The sequence below is a fragment of the Haliotis rubra genome, unplaced genomic scaffold (assembly GCF_003918875.1).
Source record: "Haliotis rubra isolate DU_JTF1 unplaced genomic scaffold, ASM391887v1 Scf1561, whole genome shotgun sequence".
Classification (NCBI taxonomy): Eukaryota; Metazoa; Mollusca; class Gastropoda; order Lepetellida; family Haliotidae; genus Haliotis; species Haliotis rubra.
The window spans coordinates 67,007-84,622 of NW_025765516.1; the positions used below are offsets into that span (position 1 = coordinate 67,007).

The 17,616-nt window shown below is 40.7% G+C and overlaps 2 protein-coding genes and 1 long non-coding RNA gene across 3 annotated transcripts; all 3 read right to left on the reverse strand.

Annotated features, from left to right (window-relative positions):
* Positions 1 to 2,317: 2,317 nt before the first annotated feature.
* Positions 2,318 to 3,047, reverse strand: LOC124270973 (protein SGT1 homolog; the record flags this gene model as incomplete). The annotated part of the gene is given in 4 exon segments (XM_046706043.1): positions 2,318 to 2,637; positions 2,858 to 2,875; positions 2,878 to 2,988; positions 2,991 to 3,047. Coding segments are annotated over 4 exon segments (288 nt in total), but the record flags the coding sequence as incomplete, so codon positions are not given.
* A 1-nt stretch (position 3,048) lies between these two features.
* On the reverse strand, positions 3,049 to 3,824 carry LOC124270979. The gene is made up of 3 exons (XR_006896914.1): positions 3,782 to 3,824; positions 3,416 to 3,506; positions 3,049 to 3,073 (listed from the first exon to the last, which is right to left on the reverse strand). It is a non-coding gene; the product is annotated as an uncharacterized LOC124270979 (long non-coding RNA).
* An 18-nt stretch (positions 3,825 to 3,842) lies between these two features.
* On the reverse strand, positions 3,843 to 17,388 carry LOC124270974 (protein SGT1 homolog A-like). The gene is made up of 8 exons (XM_046706045.1): positions 17,335 to 17,388; positions 17,174 to 17,222; positions 13,960 to 14,050; positions 11,717 to 11,786; positions 8,565 to 8,635; positions 7,714 to 7,906; positions 4,789 to 4,885; positions 3,843 to 3,890 (listed from the first exon to the last, which is right to left on the reverse strand). The coding sequence occupies exons 1-8, from the start codon at positions 17,352 to 17,354 to the stop codon at positions 3,843 to 3,845; spliced, it is 639 nt and encodes a 212-aa protein (XP_046562001.1). The 5' UTR covers positions 17,355 to 17,388.
* Positions 17,389 to 17,616: the final 228 nt, after the last annotated feature.

Below are 17,616 nucleotides of genomic sequence, written 5' to 3' on the forward strand. Positions count from 1 at the left end.
AATGGCCGGACCAGAAAGTTACAAGGACACATGAAAAGTACATGTATGTGTGTGTGTGTGTGTGTGTGTGTGTGTGTGTGAGAGAGAGAGAGAGAGAGAGAGAGAGAGAGAGAGAGAGAGAGAGAGAGAGAGAGAGAGAGAGAGAGAGAGAGAGAGAGAGAGAGAGAGAGAGAGAGAGAGAGAGAGAGAGAGAGAGAGAGAGAGAGAGAGAGAGAGAGAGAGAGACATCGGCAATATCTGTATGTATGAAAAAAGATGTGTGTGTGTGTGTGTATGTATGTATGTATGTATGTGACTGACTGACTGACTGACTGAGTTTGGTTTTACGCTGCTTTTAGCAATATTCCAGCAACATCACGGCGGGGGACGCCAGAAATGGGCTTCACACATTGTAGTATGTATGTTAAGTAAGAGGTGCAGTAGAACATTTTTACATATAAGTAAGCTTGTTACGACTGGCACGGAAAGTTGATTAGTACAAAAAACCTTTTAGAAAGTGGTTGATGGCAACATGAGTTATATTTGGGATCACACTTTCTCAGTGAAGTACAGATTCTAGTACCTTTTTAGGGTTGTGTCTTGTCAGGGATACGAACATACCCTCTCTGTGAGAGATACCTAATCACCAGCCAAGTTAACATTCTAACCCATTCCGCCACAAAGGTTTTTACAGACAGAAGTCTGATAACTGGTAGTCATGTATACATACTTTTTCAAACACTCTGACAACTGGAAATGAAACTAAGGTTGTTCAGTAGGTCAGACCACTACTTGTGTGTTCTGGCAATTAGGTGCCTTACGCTGAGAGAGGGGGGTGGAATCCCGGATAGGACTCAACCGAATAAAAAGAACTAGAATCTGTACTTTACTAAGAAAGTGTAATCACAAATACAACATACAGTGGAATCTGTCTATTACGGCCTGGCTTGGGACCGATTCATTTGTCCAGATTCTAAAGCAGTCCGGGTAGGACAACTTTTGTCCGTTACCGTAGACACTGCCAAGATGAGTTACCGTATATTACTGTATACATTGTAAAAGCCAAATTTGAGGACCAAAAACAATAGTCTGTAGAAGGTGGTCGGCTTATCTATGTGTTACACTTTCATCAAACTTTTTTTCAGAGGGTAAGAAAACGACATCCTATCGCTTCACGTGAACAAACAACAGAAGAGGACTTTGCCAGTAAAGATGTCAAATTATATGTTAGAAAGTTGATTGTTAAAGTTCTTTCTTTCCGTTTCTCATGCCTACCCAGTTAGGCTACACCAGAAGGGCAAATGGTGGCTTGACATACACACAGTTTTCTTCTAGATTAATCATTTTACATGAACCAATGTGTTTGTGCTTGATTTGAAGTGTGACTGTTGTGACAACAACCCTTATCTTGTAGACATATCGTCTTGGGAAAACATGGTGAGCAAGGTCCAACTCCAAACAGAATAGGTTCTTGATAATCCAGAGGAAAATATCTCCATTCTCTTAATATTCTTGACCAAGTGACTACCAGAAGTAAATGTCACAGAAACTGAAATATAATTAGAGCTAACCTTGGATTCAAACACAGAAGATGCATGTATGGGACCTTATTACCAGCAGCCAAAGCAGCAGCAATGACTTAGAGAAACAGGCCATACACACACCTCAGTGTTAAGTGAGACATAAGTGACCAACATAGAACAGATGATAAGTCATCCACATAATAACACAGAATTTATTGGAACAGCAGGATGACTTCAGTGAAGTCTTTACGTTTTGCAGGTGCAATATCTCACACATACACAGTAAAAGCATTCCTATTTGATAAGAGTAACTGACACAATCCACCCTCAGAAATCAAGGGCCCCGTTTCACAAAGCTTTCGTAGCACTACAGACTGTCGTAACTCTTATACTGTAACATAGACCTACGACAGTCGTAGAGCTATGATAGTTTTGTGAAACAGGGCCCAGGGTCGAATATCTCCAATTCATTATGATAATCCCAGGTCCCATTCACTATCACACCTTTGTATTGAGTCTCATTTGAATGACATGAATCTAAAAGTTTCCGTCGAATCAACGCTACTTGTGAGGGAGACTATTTCAGTAGTGATTAACTTCAGAGATGGAGATGATAAGTTTCCAAAGATATGGTACTCAACTGATAGTGAATGGATCAAGGGCATTCATAATAATAAGCTAGATAACTGAAGATGGTGGGAATCATGAATCGTACTGCAGCATGTAGAGATCTTCATTATTTCATCCCCGTCCTTTAGTCCTTGTCACAGGATTACCTTACAGCGTAGTCGCTGTCGTGATGCATTGGAAGCCGAATCACCTGGCCTATTCTCAACAGGAAATCATATCAAATGAGCTGTTACATTCATCCTCAGTTCAACTGGAAATGACGGCAAGTCACAGGAATCTGAATCGTCAAGGTCTGAATGTGTTTTCAAAATATGTATGCAAAAATAATCATAGTTCCAACTGTCCACTTGATAAGGTGAAGTGACACAAATTCGAGCTGGAAATAGTGATGTGAGAGGTGATTTCAGTATTTCTTCCATTCCAGTCCATCTGGGGGCTTGACTTCTACTTTGTCTTTACCGACTTCTGTCCAGTTGGTACTCAGGACAGTGCCACCAGATTCATACTGAAAACAAACACAAAGAAAGAACAGTGTACTCAACATAATGGAACAGCAACGCGCTTAATAACACTATGCTGCCAGTTGTCCTGTAAAACAAACACACAGTAAAGAATAGTTTTCTAAACACCTCGGCACCACATGTACTGAAAAGAAGCATGTATTATCAAGGCAATCCAATGTTAACCCCAAGTTTTGTTGAAAATAACAAAAACAGTGGACTCACAAATGATTTCAGCATAGCTAAGATGAAGCTTGACTGTCGTCTGTCCGTCCAGAGTAGATCTGCTGGAAGAGGGAGTTGAGAGCAGCATCGCCTCCTTCTTCTCTCGTCCGCTCTTCCTCATCGAAGTCACCTCCAGAGCCAGCTGGTCCCAGTTACGTGACGTTGGGTTTGGCGACGGATACTGAGATGTTGGTGCTGCCACAGGTGCCACAGGTGCTGGGGCGGAGGAGAACACTCACAATGAATAACCTCGAGTATCTGAATGGTTTGTTTAATGCCACTTCCAGTAGTTCAGTTATATCAGAGCATTAGCCATCACTGTCTACCACTTTGGCAAAACCCTGAATACAGGCACTGAGCCGACTTATTGGGAAAGAATACAGGTGAACTGGCCATAAGTTTCAGGCACAACTCTGCATAGAGACGTTGGAGCCCTAGACAACGGACAGTAATGGGACGACCCTGCATCTTGACTCATCGAAGGTGTGAGTGTCTTAACATCAGTCTGAATATCGTAACTATGGCAACGTGATGACTGAAGATGAAAATAACACTGACCTGCCATGTATGCATTTGGTTCCTGGGGCTGGCCTTCACCTTCAAGCTTTGTCCACTGGATGCCTTCTCCCTTTTTCAACTTGATCTCTACCTGCAATAGCAATGGCTATGTGGAACTACATCCCTCGGTATGTTGTTGCCCACACATTTAATGTTTGTAGTAAAGAAAAACCCACCATAGTACATGTTCTATTTTGAATAAAGAACTATGTCAAATTAGTGTTGAAATATGGAATTTTGATTAGCTGTTGTTTTCACCTCATGAAATAAATTCTGTGTTAAGTTGTGTAAAGTTACGGTGAAGTGTATCAGTAGCAGAATAACAGACACAGTGGATAATCTAGGTGGACTAAACCTGCTAGTTACCTTGGTAGACATGACCTTGTAGTTGGACTGTTCGGACGCGATTAGGTGTGCCAGGTCCAGCTCAAGCTGTAGTCCGGCCCCCACTGCCCTGTTTGATGTAAACACTAACCTGCAACATGCACAACATCCCTACTGTGAGAGGGGAGGTATCAGGTACTGGGTGCAAACATACATCAATATTGTCATGGTCAGTTGGGCTTAATGCTGCTTTGAAGAGTGGAAAGGAATGCAAAAAGTAAGCAGGTGATGCTGACGATCTGGGATTTCAACCTACAATCACTGGCTCCTGCCGACCCAAAGGGATGTAACTCTATTCCGGCAGGGTAGTTGACCGGACAAACTGGGCTGCCTCATGTTGGCAATTAAATATTGGGAATATTTGAAATAATGTTGTAAGATAATCAGCCACGACACATCCATCTTGTCACAGATAAGGGGTCACAACTCTTCACAGCTAATTTCACAGCATTACTCCACTTGTCCGACACTGCCAAAGCCTAACTTCGCATTTACTTCCACTCAAAACAAATTTCGTAAGATCATAAAATAAACATCCAGTAAACTCCCTTTATTACCAAGACTCCCATAACAAACTGACAGATGTAACAAAGTGTTTTGGGGTCCCGCACACTTGCTTCACATCTCATCCTAAATGTGTACAACAAATTACGATTACCATGAACAAAAATTAGTGGTCCCCTTGAGTTTGAGGCAGTTGAGGGCTGAAGCCATCAGTGTTTTCACATTGAGGTCATTGATAACCAAAAACACCAGCATCAATGGAACATGATGCTGGAGACAAGCAAGGGAAAGTCAAATCAAAAGGTTGGACATAGATTGAAAGAGTTCCTGATGCCATGGGACTAAAGCCACAACTGTTCATGCCTGATGAAATTACAAGCACCTGTTCAATGTACACTTCTGGCTTCACTCACTTCCCTGCACCTGGTGTTTGTCGGCTGGTTCACACACAGCAACAAGTGACCGTGGTGACAGTTGTTACTTACAGTGTGTTCTTTTATGTCAGCAGTGAAATCTTCTTTGGCCACATTCTTAATCAGCAGAGTAACTATGACATGGGTAGCAGTCTGGTACCAGTCATGTCTGAAACACCAACAGACACACGCCACTACACCAACGAGACGCGCCATCATACACTACGCAGACACCAACAGACAACGCGTCAACATCACTACACCAACAGACACGGGTCACTACACCAACAGACACGTCAAAGGTCACTCCACCAACAGACACGTCCCAACATCACTACATCAACAGACACGCCAACATCACTACACCAACAGACACACACGCCACTACACCAACAGACACGCCAACCTCCTACTACACCAACAGACATCGCCAACATCACTACACCAACAACAGACAGCACGCGTCACTATAACCAACAGACACAGGTCACGCTCCACCAACAGACACAGGTCACTCCACCAACAGACAGACGATCGCGCATCACTACATCAACAGACACACGCCACTTCCACCAACAGACGCATCGCTTTCACTACACCAACAGACATCGCCAACATCACTACATCAACAGACACACGCCACTACACCAACAGACGACGTCACTACACCAACAGACACAGGTCACTCCACCAACAGACACAGGTCACTCCACCAACAGACACGTCAACATCACTACATCAACAGACAGCCACCGCCACTACTGCCAACAACAGACGACGTTCACTACACCAACAGACACGCCAACATCACTACATCAACAGACACACGCCGTCACTACACACCAACAGACGCATCGCCACTGCAACCAACAGACACGCCACTACACCAACAGACACGCCAACATCATCACTCATTACATCAACAGACACACGCTACTACACCAACAGACACACGTCACTCCACCAACAGACACGTCAACATCACTTCACCAACAGACACAGGTCACTCCACCAACAGACACACGTCACTCCACCAACAGACACACGTCACTCCACCAACAGACACGTCAACATCACTACACCAACAGACACACGTCACTCCACCAACAGACACGCGTCACAACACCAACAAACACGTCAATATCACTACACCAACAGACACATGTCAATACACCAACAGACACACGTCACTACACCAACAGACACACTTCACTACACCAACAGACACATGTCACTACACCAACAGACACGTCAACATCACTACACCAACAGACACGTCAACATCACTACACCAACAGACACACGTCACTACACCAACAGACGCACGTCACTACACCAACAGACACGTCAACAAAACTACACCAACAGACACACATCACTACACCAACAGAAACACGTCAACATCACTACACCAACAGACACTTCAACATCATTACACCAACAGACACGTCAACATCACTACACCAACAGACACACATCACTACAGTAACAGACAATCAAAATCACGACACCAACAGACACGTCAACATCACTACACCAACAGACACGTCATCACTTCACCAACAGACACGTCACTACACCAACAGACACATCAACATCACTACACCAACAGACACGTCAACATCACTACACCAACAGACACATGTCAACATCACTACACCAACAGACACACGTCACTACACCAACAGACACGTCACTACACCAACAGACACGTCAACATCACTACACCAACAGACACATGTCAACATCACTACACCAACAGAAACAAGTCACTACACCAACAGACACGTCAACATCACTACACCAACAGACACACGTCACTACACCAACAGACACACTTCACTACACCAACAGACGCACGTCAACATCACTACACCAACAGACACATGTCAATACAGAGCTACAGAAAACTTTTTTGGTCATTGAGTTATGTACTCGCTTGTCTTCATCTCAATTGGGTATCCTAACTTTCCTTTGAGTAACCAAATAAATTGTACTCACCTCACTCACACTCAACTTGGGTATTTTACCATTTTCCATTAATTTCAAAAATATAATAAGGTTTAAATGTTAGTGTTTGTGATTTACATTTGATCTGTAATATGAGAAATGATAAGAAGACTGCAAGAACCTCTCAATATGCTTCAGTTATTTTATCTATCCACCGGTACTCAAGCTACAATTTGACATTTCTGTGTGTACGCATGTAGATCACATTGAGTATTTATGAAACTTCAAGCGTACTTGTACGCAATAGACTTAATAGTAACTTGAGGCAAATTGGCTGTCCAAGCACGTTTCAAGGCTAATTCTAAAATTTCACAAGAAGTGTTCCACCTTTTGTCTGGTGATCTCACTCGCAAAACTGTTTCTGATCCAAACGAGTTTAAAGAACAAAGTCTTCATGAAGTCGGATTTAAATACGTGTCCAATTGGAAACTTTGATACATTTCAATTACACAATTTAATGGTTTGTCAATGTTGACAATAACACTGATGTCAAGCATCAGAAAAAATATATGTTGATACAGATTTGCCTACGGCAAAAGAACTGACATTGTCATTACTTCACAGAGTTCTGGAAACATAATTCCTTCATCACCTGCAAACACACAAAAATATTTGGCACAAAAGTCATTATTTTGAAGCAGTGAATGAAACCATGCGAGACAGTTGCCGGTGACAACACACATGGATGATGAGTTATAACATATCACACCAGTGTTTCTGGACTCGTATGCACAGCATGAGCCATAGCCTACTGGAGAATCTAGTGGATGCTGTAATGTCAGCTTATGGTAAGTTTGCATAATGTTTGAGTAATGACAAGGGCTGATCTGATTTTCATGAGCTACACACAGCCAAATTCTGGCTAAAAACAGGTCAGTAATGTACTTTAGGAGATGTTCACAGACATTAATGGAATGTAGTGTGTGCAAAACCTGTGACATATTAACAGTGAAGGACTGAATGTTGAGGCTATAAATGCTGACATACTTTGCTTTTGGTTTTGATGGCATCTGGATTGGCTCTGCTGTTGACTTTGTTGGAGGCTCCGCTGTGGGCTGCGTTGAAGTCTCCGTCGTAGGCTTTGTTGGAGCTAAGGATGCCTCTTCTGTTGAGGACGAAGTCAAGGGAGGCAACTCTGCTTCACACTTCTCAAGCCACTTTGCATAGTTAGAATCTGCTGCTGTAAAACCACCAATATCATACTTTATTACCCACAAGAATAGAAATTACTGAAAAGTTTTCAGAACAATTCAGAAAAGTGACAGGAAAATGCAGAAAAACATCACTTCATGTGCAATAGCAGCAAATCCTTCATTTAACCATTTCAGTTTGTCTGGACAGGCAGTAAACAAATACTGTAATAACTTTTTGTTGAAATGCCCATGAAGCACAGTAAAAACAATCAAATCAAACTTCAAAATCAAAGCTAGATTACCACACCACCCTATGGAATATCTAACAGCACAGCAGCACCTGGCTGACCCCTCTCACATCTTTGCTATCACAGCAACATACGTTTCACACAGGGTTATTAATCCATGACTAAAGATCTAAATAACATATAGTAGCTTAGCCACAGACATGAAACACTGTAAACAAAGATACACAATTACTTCATTACAGCCCCTTTGGTTTTATGAAAATCAAATTTTAAAGAATTGATGACATCTGTTCTGCAGGCTTCAAAATTAGGATGACTGGGTGTCTCTCTGGTGTGCTGTTACAGTACTGAATACAGAGGTCTCCTAAACTTTCATCCTGTATCATGAGGACTTATGACAAGGACGCAATGACTTTCAGACTAATTCTACAACTGTTCTTCATGCAGAAGTACTTACGATCTAGGGACTGTCCTTCTCGGAAAGCATCAATAGCATTTTTGTAATCTTTAAGATGGAAGAGTGCAATTCTGAAAAGAAAGCACACAAATATTCAGCTACATGTGTGAGGAACCAAAGGAATGTAGCTTGGGGTTGAGCATTGATATGATGCTGGCACACCCAGAATCATGTACTCAATCCAATGAATAAGAGGATACGCTGACCTCCTGACATGGTTTAAGTACATGACTCACAAGCAGGGAGGATTTGGTACATTAGACATCTTAGCCACCCATGCAGATGTTATGCCTATCTACATAGTGAATGAGTTTAGTTTTACGCTGCACTGAGCAATATTCTAGCTGTATGGAGGTCGTCTGTAAATATTCTAGTCTGGACCAGACAATCCAGCGATCATCAGCATGAGAATTGATCTACTCAATTGAGACACCATGACATGTGTCAACTAAGTCGGCGAATCTGACCACCCGATCCTGTTTGTTGCCTCTTGCAAGAAGCATGGGTTACTGAAGATCAATTCTAAGCCGGATCTTCACAGGTTCTATCTACATAGAGATGGGGTGAATGTTATGATATGCTGCACACACATCCCAATCCTATCAGCAACCTGTAGATATAAGTCTGGGCCTAGATTTTCAAGATCTCTGAGAGCAAAGATAGTTGTAATTTAATGTTAATGTATGGTACTTACGACCATCTTAGCGTTAAGAGACCTTCGAAAATCTAGGCCCAAGACTAGACATACTTAAAGGTCACAAGCAACGTAAAACACAACTTTGCAGATTCTGATACCTTTCGGTATGGACATACCGAAACAAATCGTCAAAAATGCAAATTCAACTTATAAAGTTGAAAAATAACGCGATGAAAAAAAACGCGCGAAATCGGAGTTCAAACGTTTCACTAATTTTCCCCAGACTTTTCTGGGGAAAACAGGTTTCAACAGTTGGGCTGCGCTCATAGTATGTGCGCAAGTAAATAGGTTCGCGCAGCTTGGAAGCGGGTTGTCGGGTGAATACTCGTTGAAGGTTTTGGTGTGAGCTATTTTTCTAATGTTTTGTTGATATCTAACAGGCGCGAACTTTTTACATGTTATGACAGTAAATTAACTGTTTATATAATTTCATTTGTCTATTTCACCACACGTTCTTCTTACCGCCACACTCTCTCAGTTCGATACTTAAAAGCAATGTCACTATTTAGCGTTGACAGAATTTCTAACTGTGATATAGATATGTCGTTGTCACAGACAAAACTCAATGTCTTGTTTTATTGACACCTGTGTGTCTGCCTGCCTGTCTGCTGATGACAATATTCAATACACAACTGCAATCACTGACCACATGCAATTCGAACTTAACACAATCAGGCTATACACCACAAACAAAACGCATTGATTTATGGCCCGAGTTCGGTCTCTGTCACATTATGTAATTACACAGACAGGCAGGTGTGATACTTGAACACATGACATGTTATGATGTCTGTTGATTGCAAAATGTTATACACAAAAAATTAGCATGTATTTACAAAACCCAACATCTCTATATATACACACACAGTGAGCGGCATCTGCAAATGAACCAGCGGTTACACTTGAGTGCACACCCACCCGCTCTGACTGGGTTCGGTATCCCGGCTGCTTCGTTTCGAGGGAGGTAAACCCAAGTACAAAATATTGCACTTTTGATTTGCGATTATACGCTTATAATTTTGTTTATTTGTTTTTTCATAATCAGCAATGCATATTATATGTCATGAAGAAGTGATAATTGTGTTTTAATTATGTTTGATTTTTTGGTTGCATGTGACCTTTAACACTGATGAAAGGCACTGATCCACACTGTAATGACACAATGACCCTCATCAGCCATCCATTCCCAGTCACAGATGTCATAATGTATACAAGGTGCAAATAAAGTCAGTTGGTTTCATTACATATTTAAGAAATACTGTTCGCTCTACCACCATGTATAGTGTAATAAAGCACACTTTCGCCCTGAACTATTATAGTTAAAGTACTAGGATGCTTGCGTCCAAGTGCCTTAACGTTATAATAGTTCAGGGCGAAAGTGTGCTTTATTAAACTATACATGGTGGTAGAGCGAACTGTATTTCTTTTCTAATATGCCAAATTTAATACTTTCTAAGGATAATTACGATTAATTTAAGGCAGAAAACAAATACGGTGTCGGTGACCTAAATTAAGAATCCTCGCACAGGGCTAACTGCCTCGCTGTTCTATTGATGTGTCTGCCCACCACTCCCCACCCCCCCGAATTGAGACATTTTAACTGTCATAAAACATAAACGTAATGTTTCCACCAGTGATGTTAGCTCCGTGAAGCAACTGCAAACCAAGAAACGAGATGCAACGGAGTAGTTTACTGTAGGAGGCCGTATGAGGTGATGACAACTGACATGCATCGTGACGTCTCTTACATTGTGACGTAATGCAAAATGGTTTGATTACAAGGGGGCAGACTAGAATGGCGCAGTGATGCCAATACATTGTGACGTAATGCAAAATGTGCACATTATCGTCTGATGAAGTACTGTCGGCACCTTTGATCTTTCACCGAAGCATTTTAGAATCTCTGACAGAGTGAATTTGACTTTACACTTGGGTCCAGCTCCACCCATTACCAGCATTCTCGGAAACTGCTTCTCCCATCTCAGGCTGTATAGTGTCATTCATCCAATCACCTGGATAGTGACTCAGGTATACAGGTTCTGTTGCTTGGTTCATGGTGTGTCATCACACATGGCACCATGGGTTGTTGCTGATATTATCAATCACAGCATCGTCTGGCCCTGACTCAATTATTCACCACAGGCTGCTGTCATACAACTCCAATATTATTCAGTATTAAAACATAACAAATCCTTCTGGAAACAGTAAATGTTGTTCAATGCCTTAGTCAGCAATTGGTAGAAGCTATGGGATACCAGTCAATCTAGTGAGTGAGTGAGTTTAGGTTAGGTTAAGCTGCACTCAGCAATATTCCAGCTATATGGCGGCGGTCTGTAAATAATCAAGTCTGGACCAGACAATCCAGTGATCAACAGCATGAGCATCAATCTGCGCCATTGGGAACCGATGACATGTGTCAACCAATTTATTTCTTCTGATAAATAAGAGTACATACCCTTTCCGGAAATGTGCTTTTACATTCTGCGGCCTAATCGTACATGCCTTGCTGCAGTCATTATACGCCTCTGAAAATCAAAGTTGAAGATGATCATTAAACCTAATTTCCTACACCTGCCAGGAAACCAGGCTCCAAATGCATCTATCTAACAAACACTACAAGAGAAATGTTTAACTACTTTAAGTGGCATTTAGAAGCTGGTATGATGAGGAGGAACTCTTTGTATGGATAGACAACTTCTTAATAAGTGTTCCTGTTCAAGACAAACGTCGTACTTCAGCTTCATCATCAAAACCAGTTATCCTGTTCTGATACGATATAAGTGTAGACCTGACAAATCCTCCTTCAATCATGTGACATGATCAAATCAACCAATCAGCAGGCTTAAAACCTCAGTGCATAGATTAGATAGATCTAAGATTTTGGTGTCTTGAAACACAGTATGGTCGAACACCCTTGTGTGAAACTTTGTGTGCCTTGAAGTGCCCAACCTACTATAGTCAAGAAGTAAAATCTTGGTAAAAGCATAACCCTTATTTAGTCATCATTTTGCAGTTGAGGTGAACTTCAGATAACTTTAAATATTTAAAAAGGTTCCTTCAACTTTGACACAACAGCATCCAAATGGAAATAACAGGCAGCATATATACTCCTCACAAAAGTTAAGCAACACAAATTTTTAGTCTCATTACATTTTCATTTATTGAAATTGCAAATCATGGAATGATGCAATAGAAAGGTGAAACATATATACACACGATTAACAAAATGATATGAAATGGAATTGAGCAATAATAGACTTAGAAATCATCAAAAGCATGTACCCGTGAAACAGTCGTGCAAAATGTGCTGCATTGATGGAGCAAAATGTTAACATTAAGGTTCAAGTCAGTTTGGGACAGTGACACAGTGTTCAGCAACGCGTATGACCACCACGAGCACAAATGCAAGCTTCTACACGTCTTTGCATTGACCACATGAGCCTTTAAAGTTGCTGTTGTGGAATGATTTGCCATTCTCTCTGTAACGCCTGCTGAGTCTGGGGGTGAACATGGAGACCGTAAACACAACTTCCAATAATGCCCTAAGCATGTTCAATGGGATTAAGATCAAGTGACCTTGCAGCCCAGTCCATATGTGTGATGTTGTTGATCTAAACAACATCATTAAAAACTCTTCTCAGGCATTATCATCCATGGCCAGGCATTATCATCCATAAACAGGAAGTCAGGACCCGCTTGTTGTGCCAGGGGAATGATCACAGGTGGGTTTACGCCGCCGATCAGAGTGTGTAAAAAGTGGAGCACATCCATGCCACACATTTTGCATGTTGATTCTGAGGGTGGTTGTGTTCGGGTGATGTTGTCAATGTTATCAGCTAAATCAATTTGACAGTCACTAAAGGTTATGTATTCTTTGAATATTTACCTTTCAGTAACGTGTCGGCAAAAATCGCTATGCGAGTGATAAAGATATTACACTGAAAATACTTGTTGCTTAATTTGTTGTGAGGAGTATATTTTGTAGACATATTATGTGCATTGTCTTTTTGAGCTGTTGTTCCCATGGTGTTCTTTCTGAGTTTGGCGTTTAATTAGAGCAATAGATCTGATTTTAATGAGATTAGGATCGTATAACAATACAACATCTGTTTTTAATGAGATCACTATGATGACAGTACAACATCTGTTTTTAATGAGATTGTTTACATATGAAACTGATGGCTCAAGTCGCTAGAGCTACAGTACAATGAATCAATATGACACATATCAGGAATATTGGGCAACAAATACAAATATTGAGTAAAGAATACAATAACAAATCAGCAGTTGATGTACTATTCAATATATTCAGTGAAACAATAACAAAATTCATTCACGGATGGTTTTTGACCATTTAGACAGTGTAAATTTATCACGACAATCACCAGTGACCACATTAATGTCAAATTACATTGACTACCATCCTGCTTGTTTTGGGATATATTCCATTTTACATATTTCACTTTGATAAATAATACCAAATTCAAGTAAAAACATTCTTTTTAAAAAACATGCATGAATATTTGATTCTAGAATGATGATTGGAATTCATGAAGGGATACGGGTCGATTCATAGAATACGCGAGTGAATTGTAGGAGCCATACAAGTCACAGGGATAAGATATACAGCAGAATTTTGACAATATTACACCATGGACATGAGTTCAACAAATCAGGACCATGGTAAACCCATCTCACCTGTGTACTTCTCAAGCTTAAGATAAGCCTGGGCTCTGTTCACGTAGAACTCATCTCTCTCCCCTTCTGCCTGGATGGCTTCAGAATAGAGCTGAAGAGATACAGAGACAGCTATACCAACATGACCAGATACTAAAGGCAAACATCAACACGACTCATTCATCTTTTATTCAACTTTTGGCAGGGTACACTTCTATTTCATGAACAAATTTGAAAGACATATTTAGACTGTTTGGATGACAATCAATATATGTTCTAGAAAATGAATTTCTTTTGAAAATGTGATGTGTACAAAAATCATATAAAAACAGATGGCATATTCTACATAGTTCACACTTTGGAATGGAATGGACTTTTTTAATGCAAGCTGATTAATTTCGAGTAAAAAGTGACAAAAAGCTTACTTTTTCCTTCAGTGAGTGAGTGAGTGAGTTTAGTTTTACGCCGCACTCAGCAATATTCCAGCTATATGGCGGCGGTCTGTAAATAATCGAGTCTGGACCAGACAATCCAGTGATCAACAGCATGAGCATCGATCTGCGCAATTGGGAACCGATGACATGTGTCAACCAAGTCAGCGAAATTGACCACCCGATCCCGTTAGTCGCCTCTTACGACAAGATAGTCGCCTTTTCATGGCAAGCACATGGGTTGCTGAAGACCTATTCTACCCCGGATCTTCACGGGTCCTTTTTCCTTCAGACCAAATACAATAACAAAATGAAACTAAGCTTAGATTTTTCAGGACCTGGGTGGTGAAAAGTATTCATCCAACCTGGGTACTCAGGTAACCTGTTCCAGACCCAGTTTATATAGCCTTATAACAGGACTGTAAGGGTCCTTGGCAAACTGACACAAGATATATGCATGGCCTGTATATATTCGGTTTTGCATATCTCGCTTTGATGAATAACACCTGTTTCATTTAAATGTCACTCATAAAAAATATTCGTAAATAGATGTTATCCATTCTAGTCACCACAAATAACAAACTGAATTAATGAAGTGATACAAGTCATCATTTCACCAAACATGCAAGTGGACCTAGTAAATATCTGTAAATTTACTCAGATTTCATTGTTATATGGGTTTTGTGTAGATTGGGTTGATGAGCCTAGTGAAGACTTAACAGTAAATTTCAACACACTGTACACATCTTCTCTGTATCTTGTGTAAGGGTCTTGTACAGGGTACACATGGGGCTCACCAACAACAAGTTAACACTGTTTTTACGTTTCCTACATTGTTATAGACATATCAACATGTTGGAATTTCTCAACATTCTCCATCAATGTCGCTGGAAAGAAAAATATGGATGCTTGAAAGGCTCACTTAATAATAATAATAATAAATGTGAACTTATCATGCACCTTTTCCATGCACAAGGCCCATGCTCAAAGCGCTAACAAAGTGTGTGGATAATATACATATATAGTAGCTAGTCATAACGCAGTGAAAACAGATGGGTCTTGAGAAGTCGTTCCAAGGAATTAAAGTCAACTGCTGATTTAATGGTGATAGGGAGAGAGTTCCAGAGTAGAAGGGCAGAGCAGGCAAAGGATTTCCTTCCAAAAGTTTGCAGTTTGAACCAAGGCACAGAGAGTAGGTTCAGATTCTGAGAAACTGTGTTCATCATTTCATTTAGGTCACAAAGATATGACCATGCCCTCAGTTTGCGGTGACCTCGCATGTTCCCTTGAGGTTTGTGTTCAGTCGCCTCGCATGTTCCCTTGAGATTCATGTTCAGAAGCCCAGAAAATTAGAATATGCTAGAGTGTAACTGAGGTACAGCTGATGTGACACAAACCTGTGAGATTCTTTGTAAGAGAAGGGGTGTAGTATAAGAAACTGTTCAGTCAAAGTTTGAAAAAGGTCAGCAAACCTGTCAGAGGAAAGGCCATTACTGAAAATGGCATCGAAAAACTCATCTGACATAAAAGCAATAAAGAACAGAAGAAAAGGCAACCAAATAAAACAGGTGATGACAGTGCACCAGGCATGGAGGAGCGGAGACGGAACAGCCGTTGGGGGCAAGAATGGGCCATATTAGAGCATTCTCTTTATGCATTGTTCTCTCACAATGACACTGGTGTTTGTGGCAAGTTTAGGAAATTGCACAAGTGTTACTTTTGTTCAATGGGCCAAGTGCACAAAACCAGTGTGTGGGCATTGGGTCCACCTGAAATTCTACACTACAGTAATAATAATTTGGTGTCATGTGAATTTCTGTTCACCCACTACCATGAAACTGCTACTCTGAGAGAGGATAAAAACAGGTACAACCTTTGTACAAATGTTGCAGCTACTATTTACTGCATCGGATTGGTTGTAGTCCTTTCATGTTGTGGGGAGATTGAACTTTCGTCTATCGACTAAAAACATCTTGTTGAATACAATACACATTACTTGACTGTTTGTATGTGAATTATGTGGTTGTCAAATATTGGTGGCGTTGTATGTATTTGCAAAAATATTGACTGATTTCACTACTGGCTAGCAACCAGTTATCGCTGAGTACCAGTTATGGCCAACACCTGGCTGTAGCGCTAGCACAGACACCTTGATTTTAACTCTCGTAGCCTATTGCTTGTGTGATGTGTCAATGTGTGAAGTACTACGGAAGTACAAGTCAAGCTGTCTGTGCAAGCACTACACCCATGTGTTGACGATAACTGGTATGCTGCGATAACTGGTCGCTAGCCAGTAGCATCCGTTTTAAATACTGTTACCACCTGACAAAGTATGCACTTTAGTGCACTTGTTCAGTTAATTTATGATTTAGTATGATGATATTCTTTTTCACTCATGACAGCTGACAATACCTTGTTAGGTCATCGAATAGGAGAAACCAAGGTATTTTGTGTTTAAAGCTGACAGTAGAGTCTATTCTTTTTTGGGAAACGATGAGGCAATGGACTACTTTCAGTATGTGGAAGGAGATTGTTTCATTTTCAGTTTTAACTGCTGAATATGTTCAGTGACAATCATCTGTCATCAGAGACCATATAATTATATGGTCTCTGCTGTCATGTAGACGATAAAGGATACCAATAACCGTGTCGAAAAATATCGATTCATAAAATTCCACGGGCTCGGTCAAATTTCACCAAATGTGCATGTCACAAGACACACCATTCTTTCAACAGTTCACTAAATAAAAACATGACTTAAAAACATCCAGTACATGCCCACACGAGTCACAAGGTTTGTTTACCTCGATTGCGCGCTGATAATTCTCACTGACGAACTCTTCGTTTGCCTTGCTGCAAAAAAGAAAGCATAAACATTTATTACTCCTGCATAAATAGCTGCATTGCCAAATTCATAAGTGACAACAAAACTGACAACAGCGGTGTGTACATGTATCCAATCTACCTAAACAGCTCAGCCGCCATGTTCTTCCAGAATTTTCTGTGCGACTAAACTCATGTGGCGCTTTCATCTAAATATGCACGCACCGTTTTAGGATTTTGTATTTGGGTCGCAATTATGTAATATAATCTGGTCCCAATATGTTAAAACTAGTCATCGCGCGTTCACGCGTGAGTGGAGAATGACAAAGTCCAATTAAGGACACTGTTGAATTTAACGATATCGGTTTCAACTTATGTTTTAGTTAAGTAGATTAAATTAACTTAGTTGTTCAAAACAGAGACC

What these genes read in the sequence shown, in the direction of transcription:
- LOC124270974 (XM_046706045.1), bottom strand. Translation starts at nt 17,354, where the DNA reads ATGGCGGCTGAGCTGTTTAG. An exon ending in ATGGCGGCTGAGCTGTTTAG is followed by an intron (nt 17,223 to 17,334) that starts GTAGATTGGATA and finishes TCTTTTTTGCAG; the next exon opens with CAAGGCAAACGAAGAGTTCG. An exon ending in ATTATCAGCGCGCAATCGAG is followed by an intron (nt 14,051 to 17,173) that starts GTAAACAAACCT and finishes GTATCTCTTCAG; the next exon opens with CTCTATTCTGAAGCCATCCA.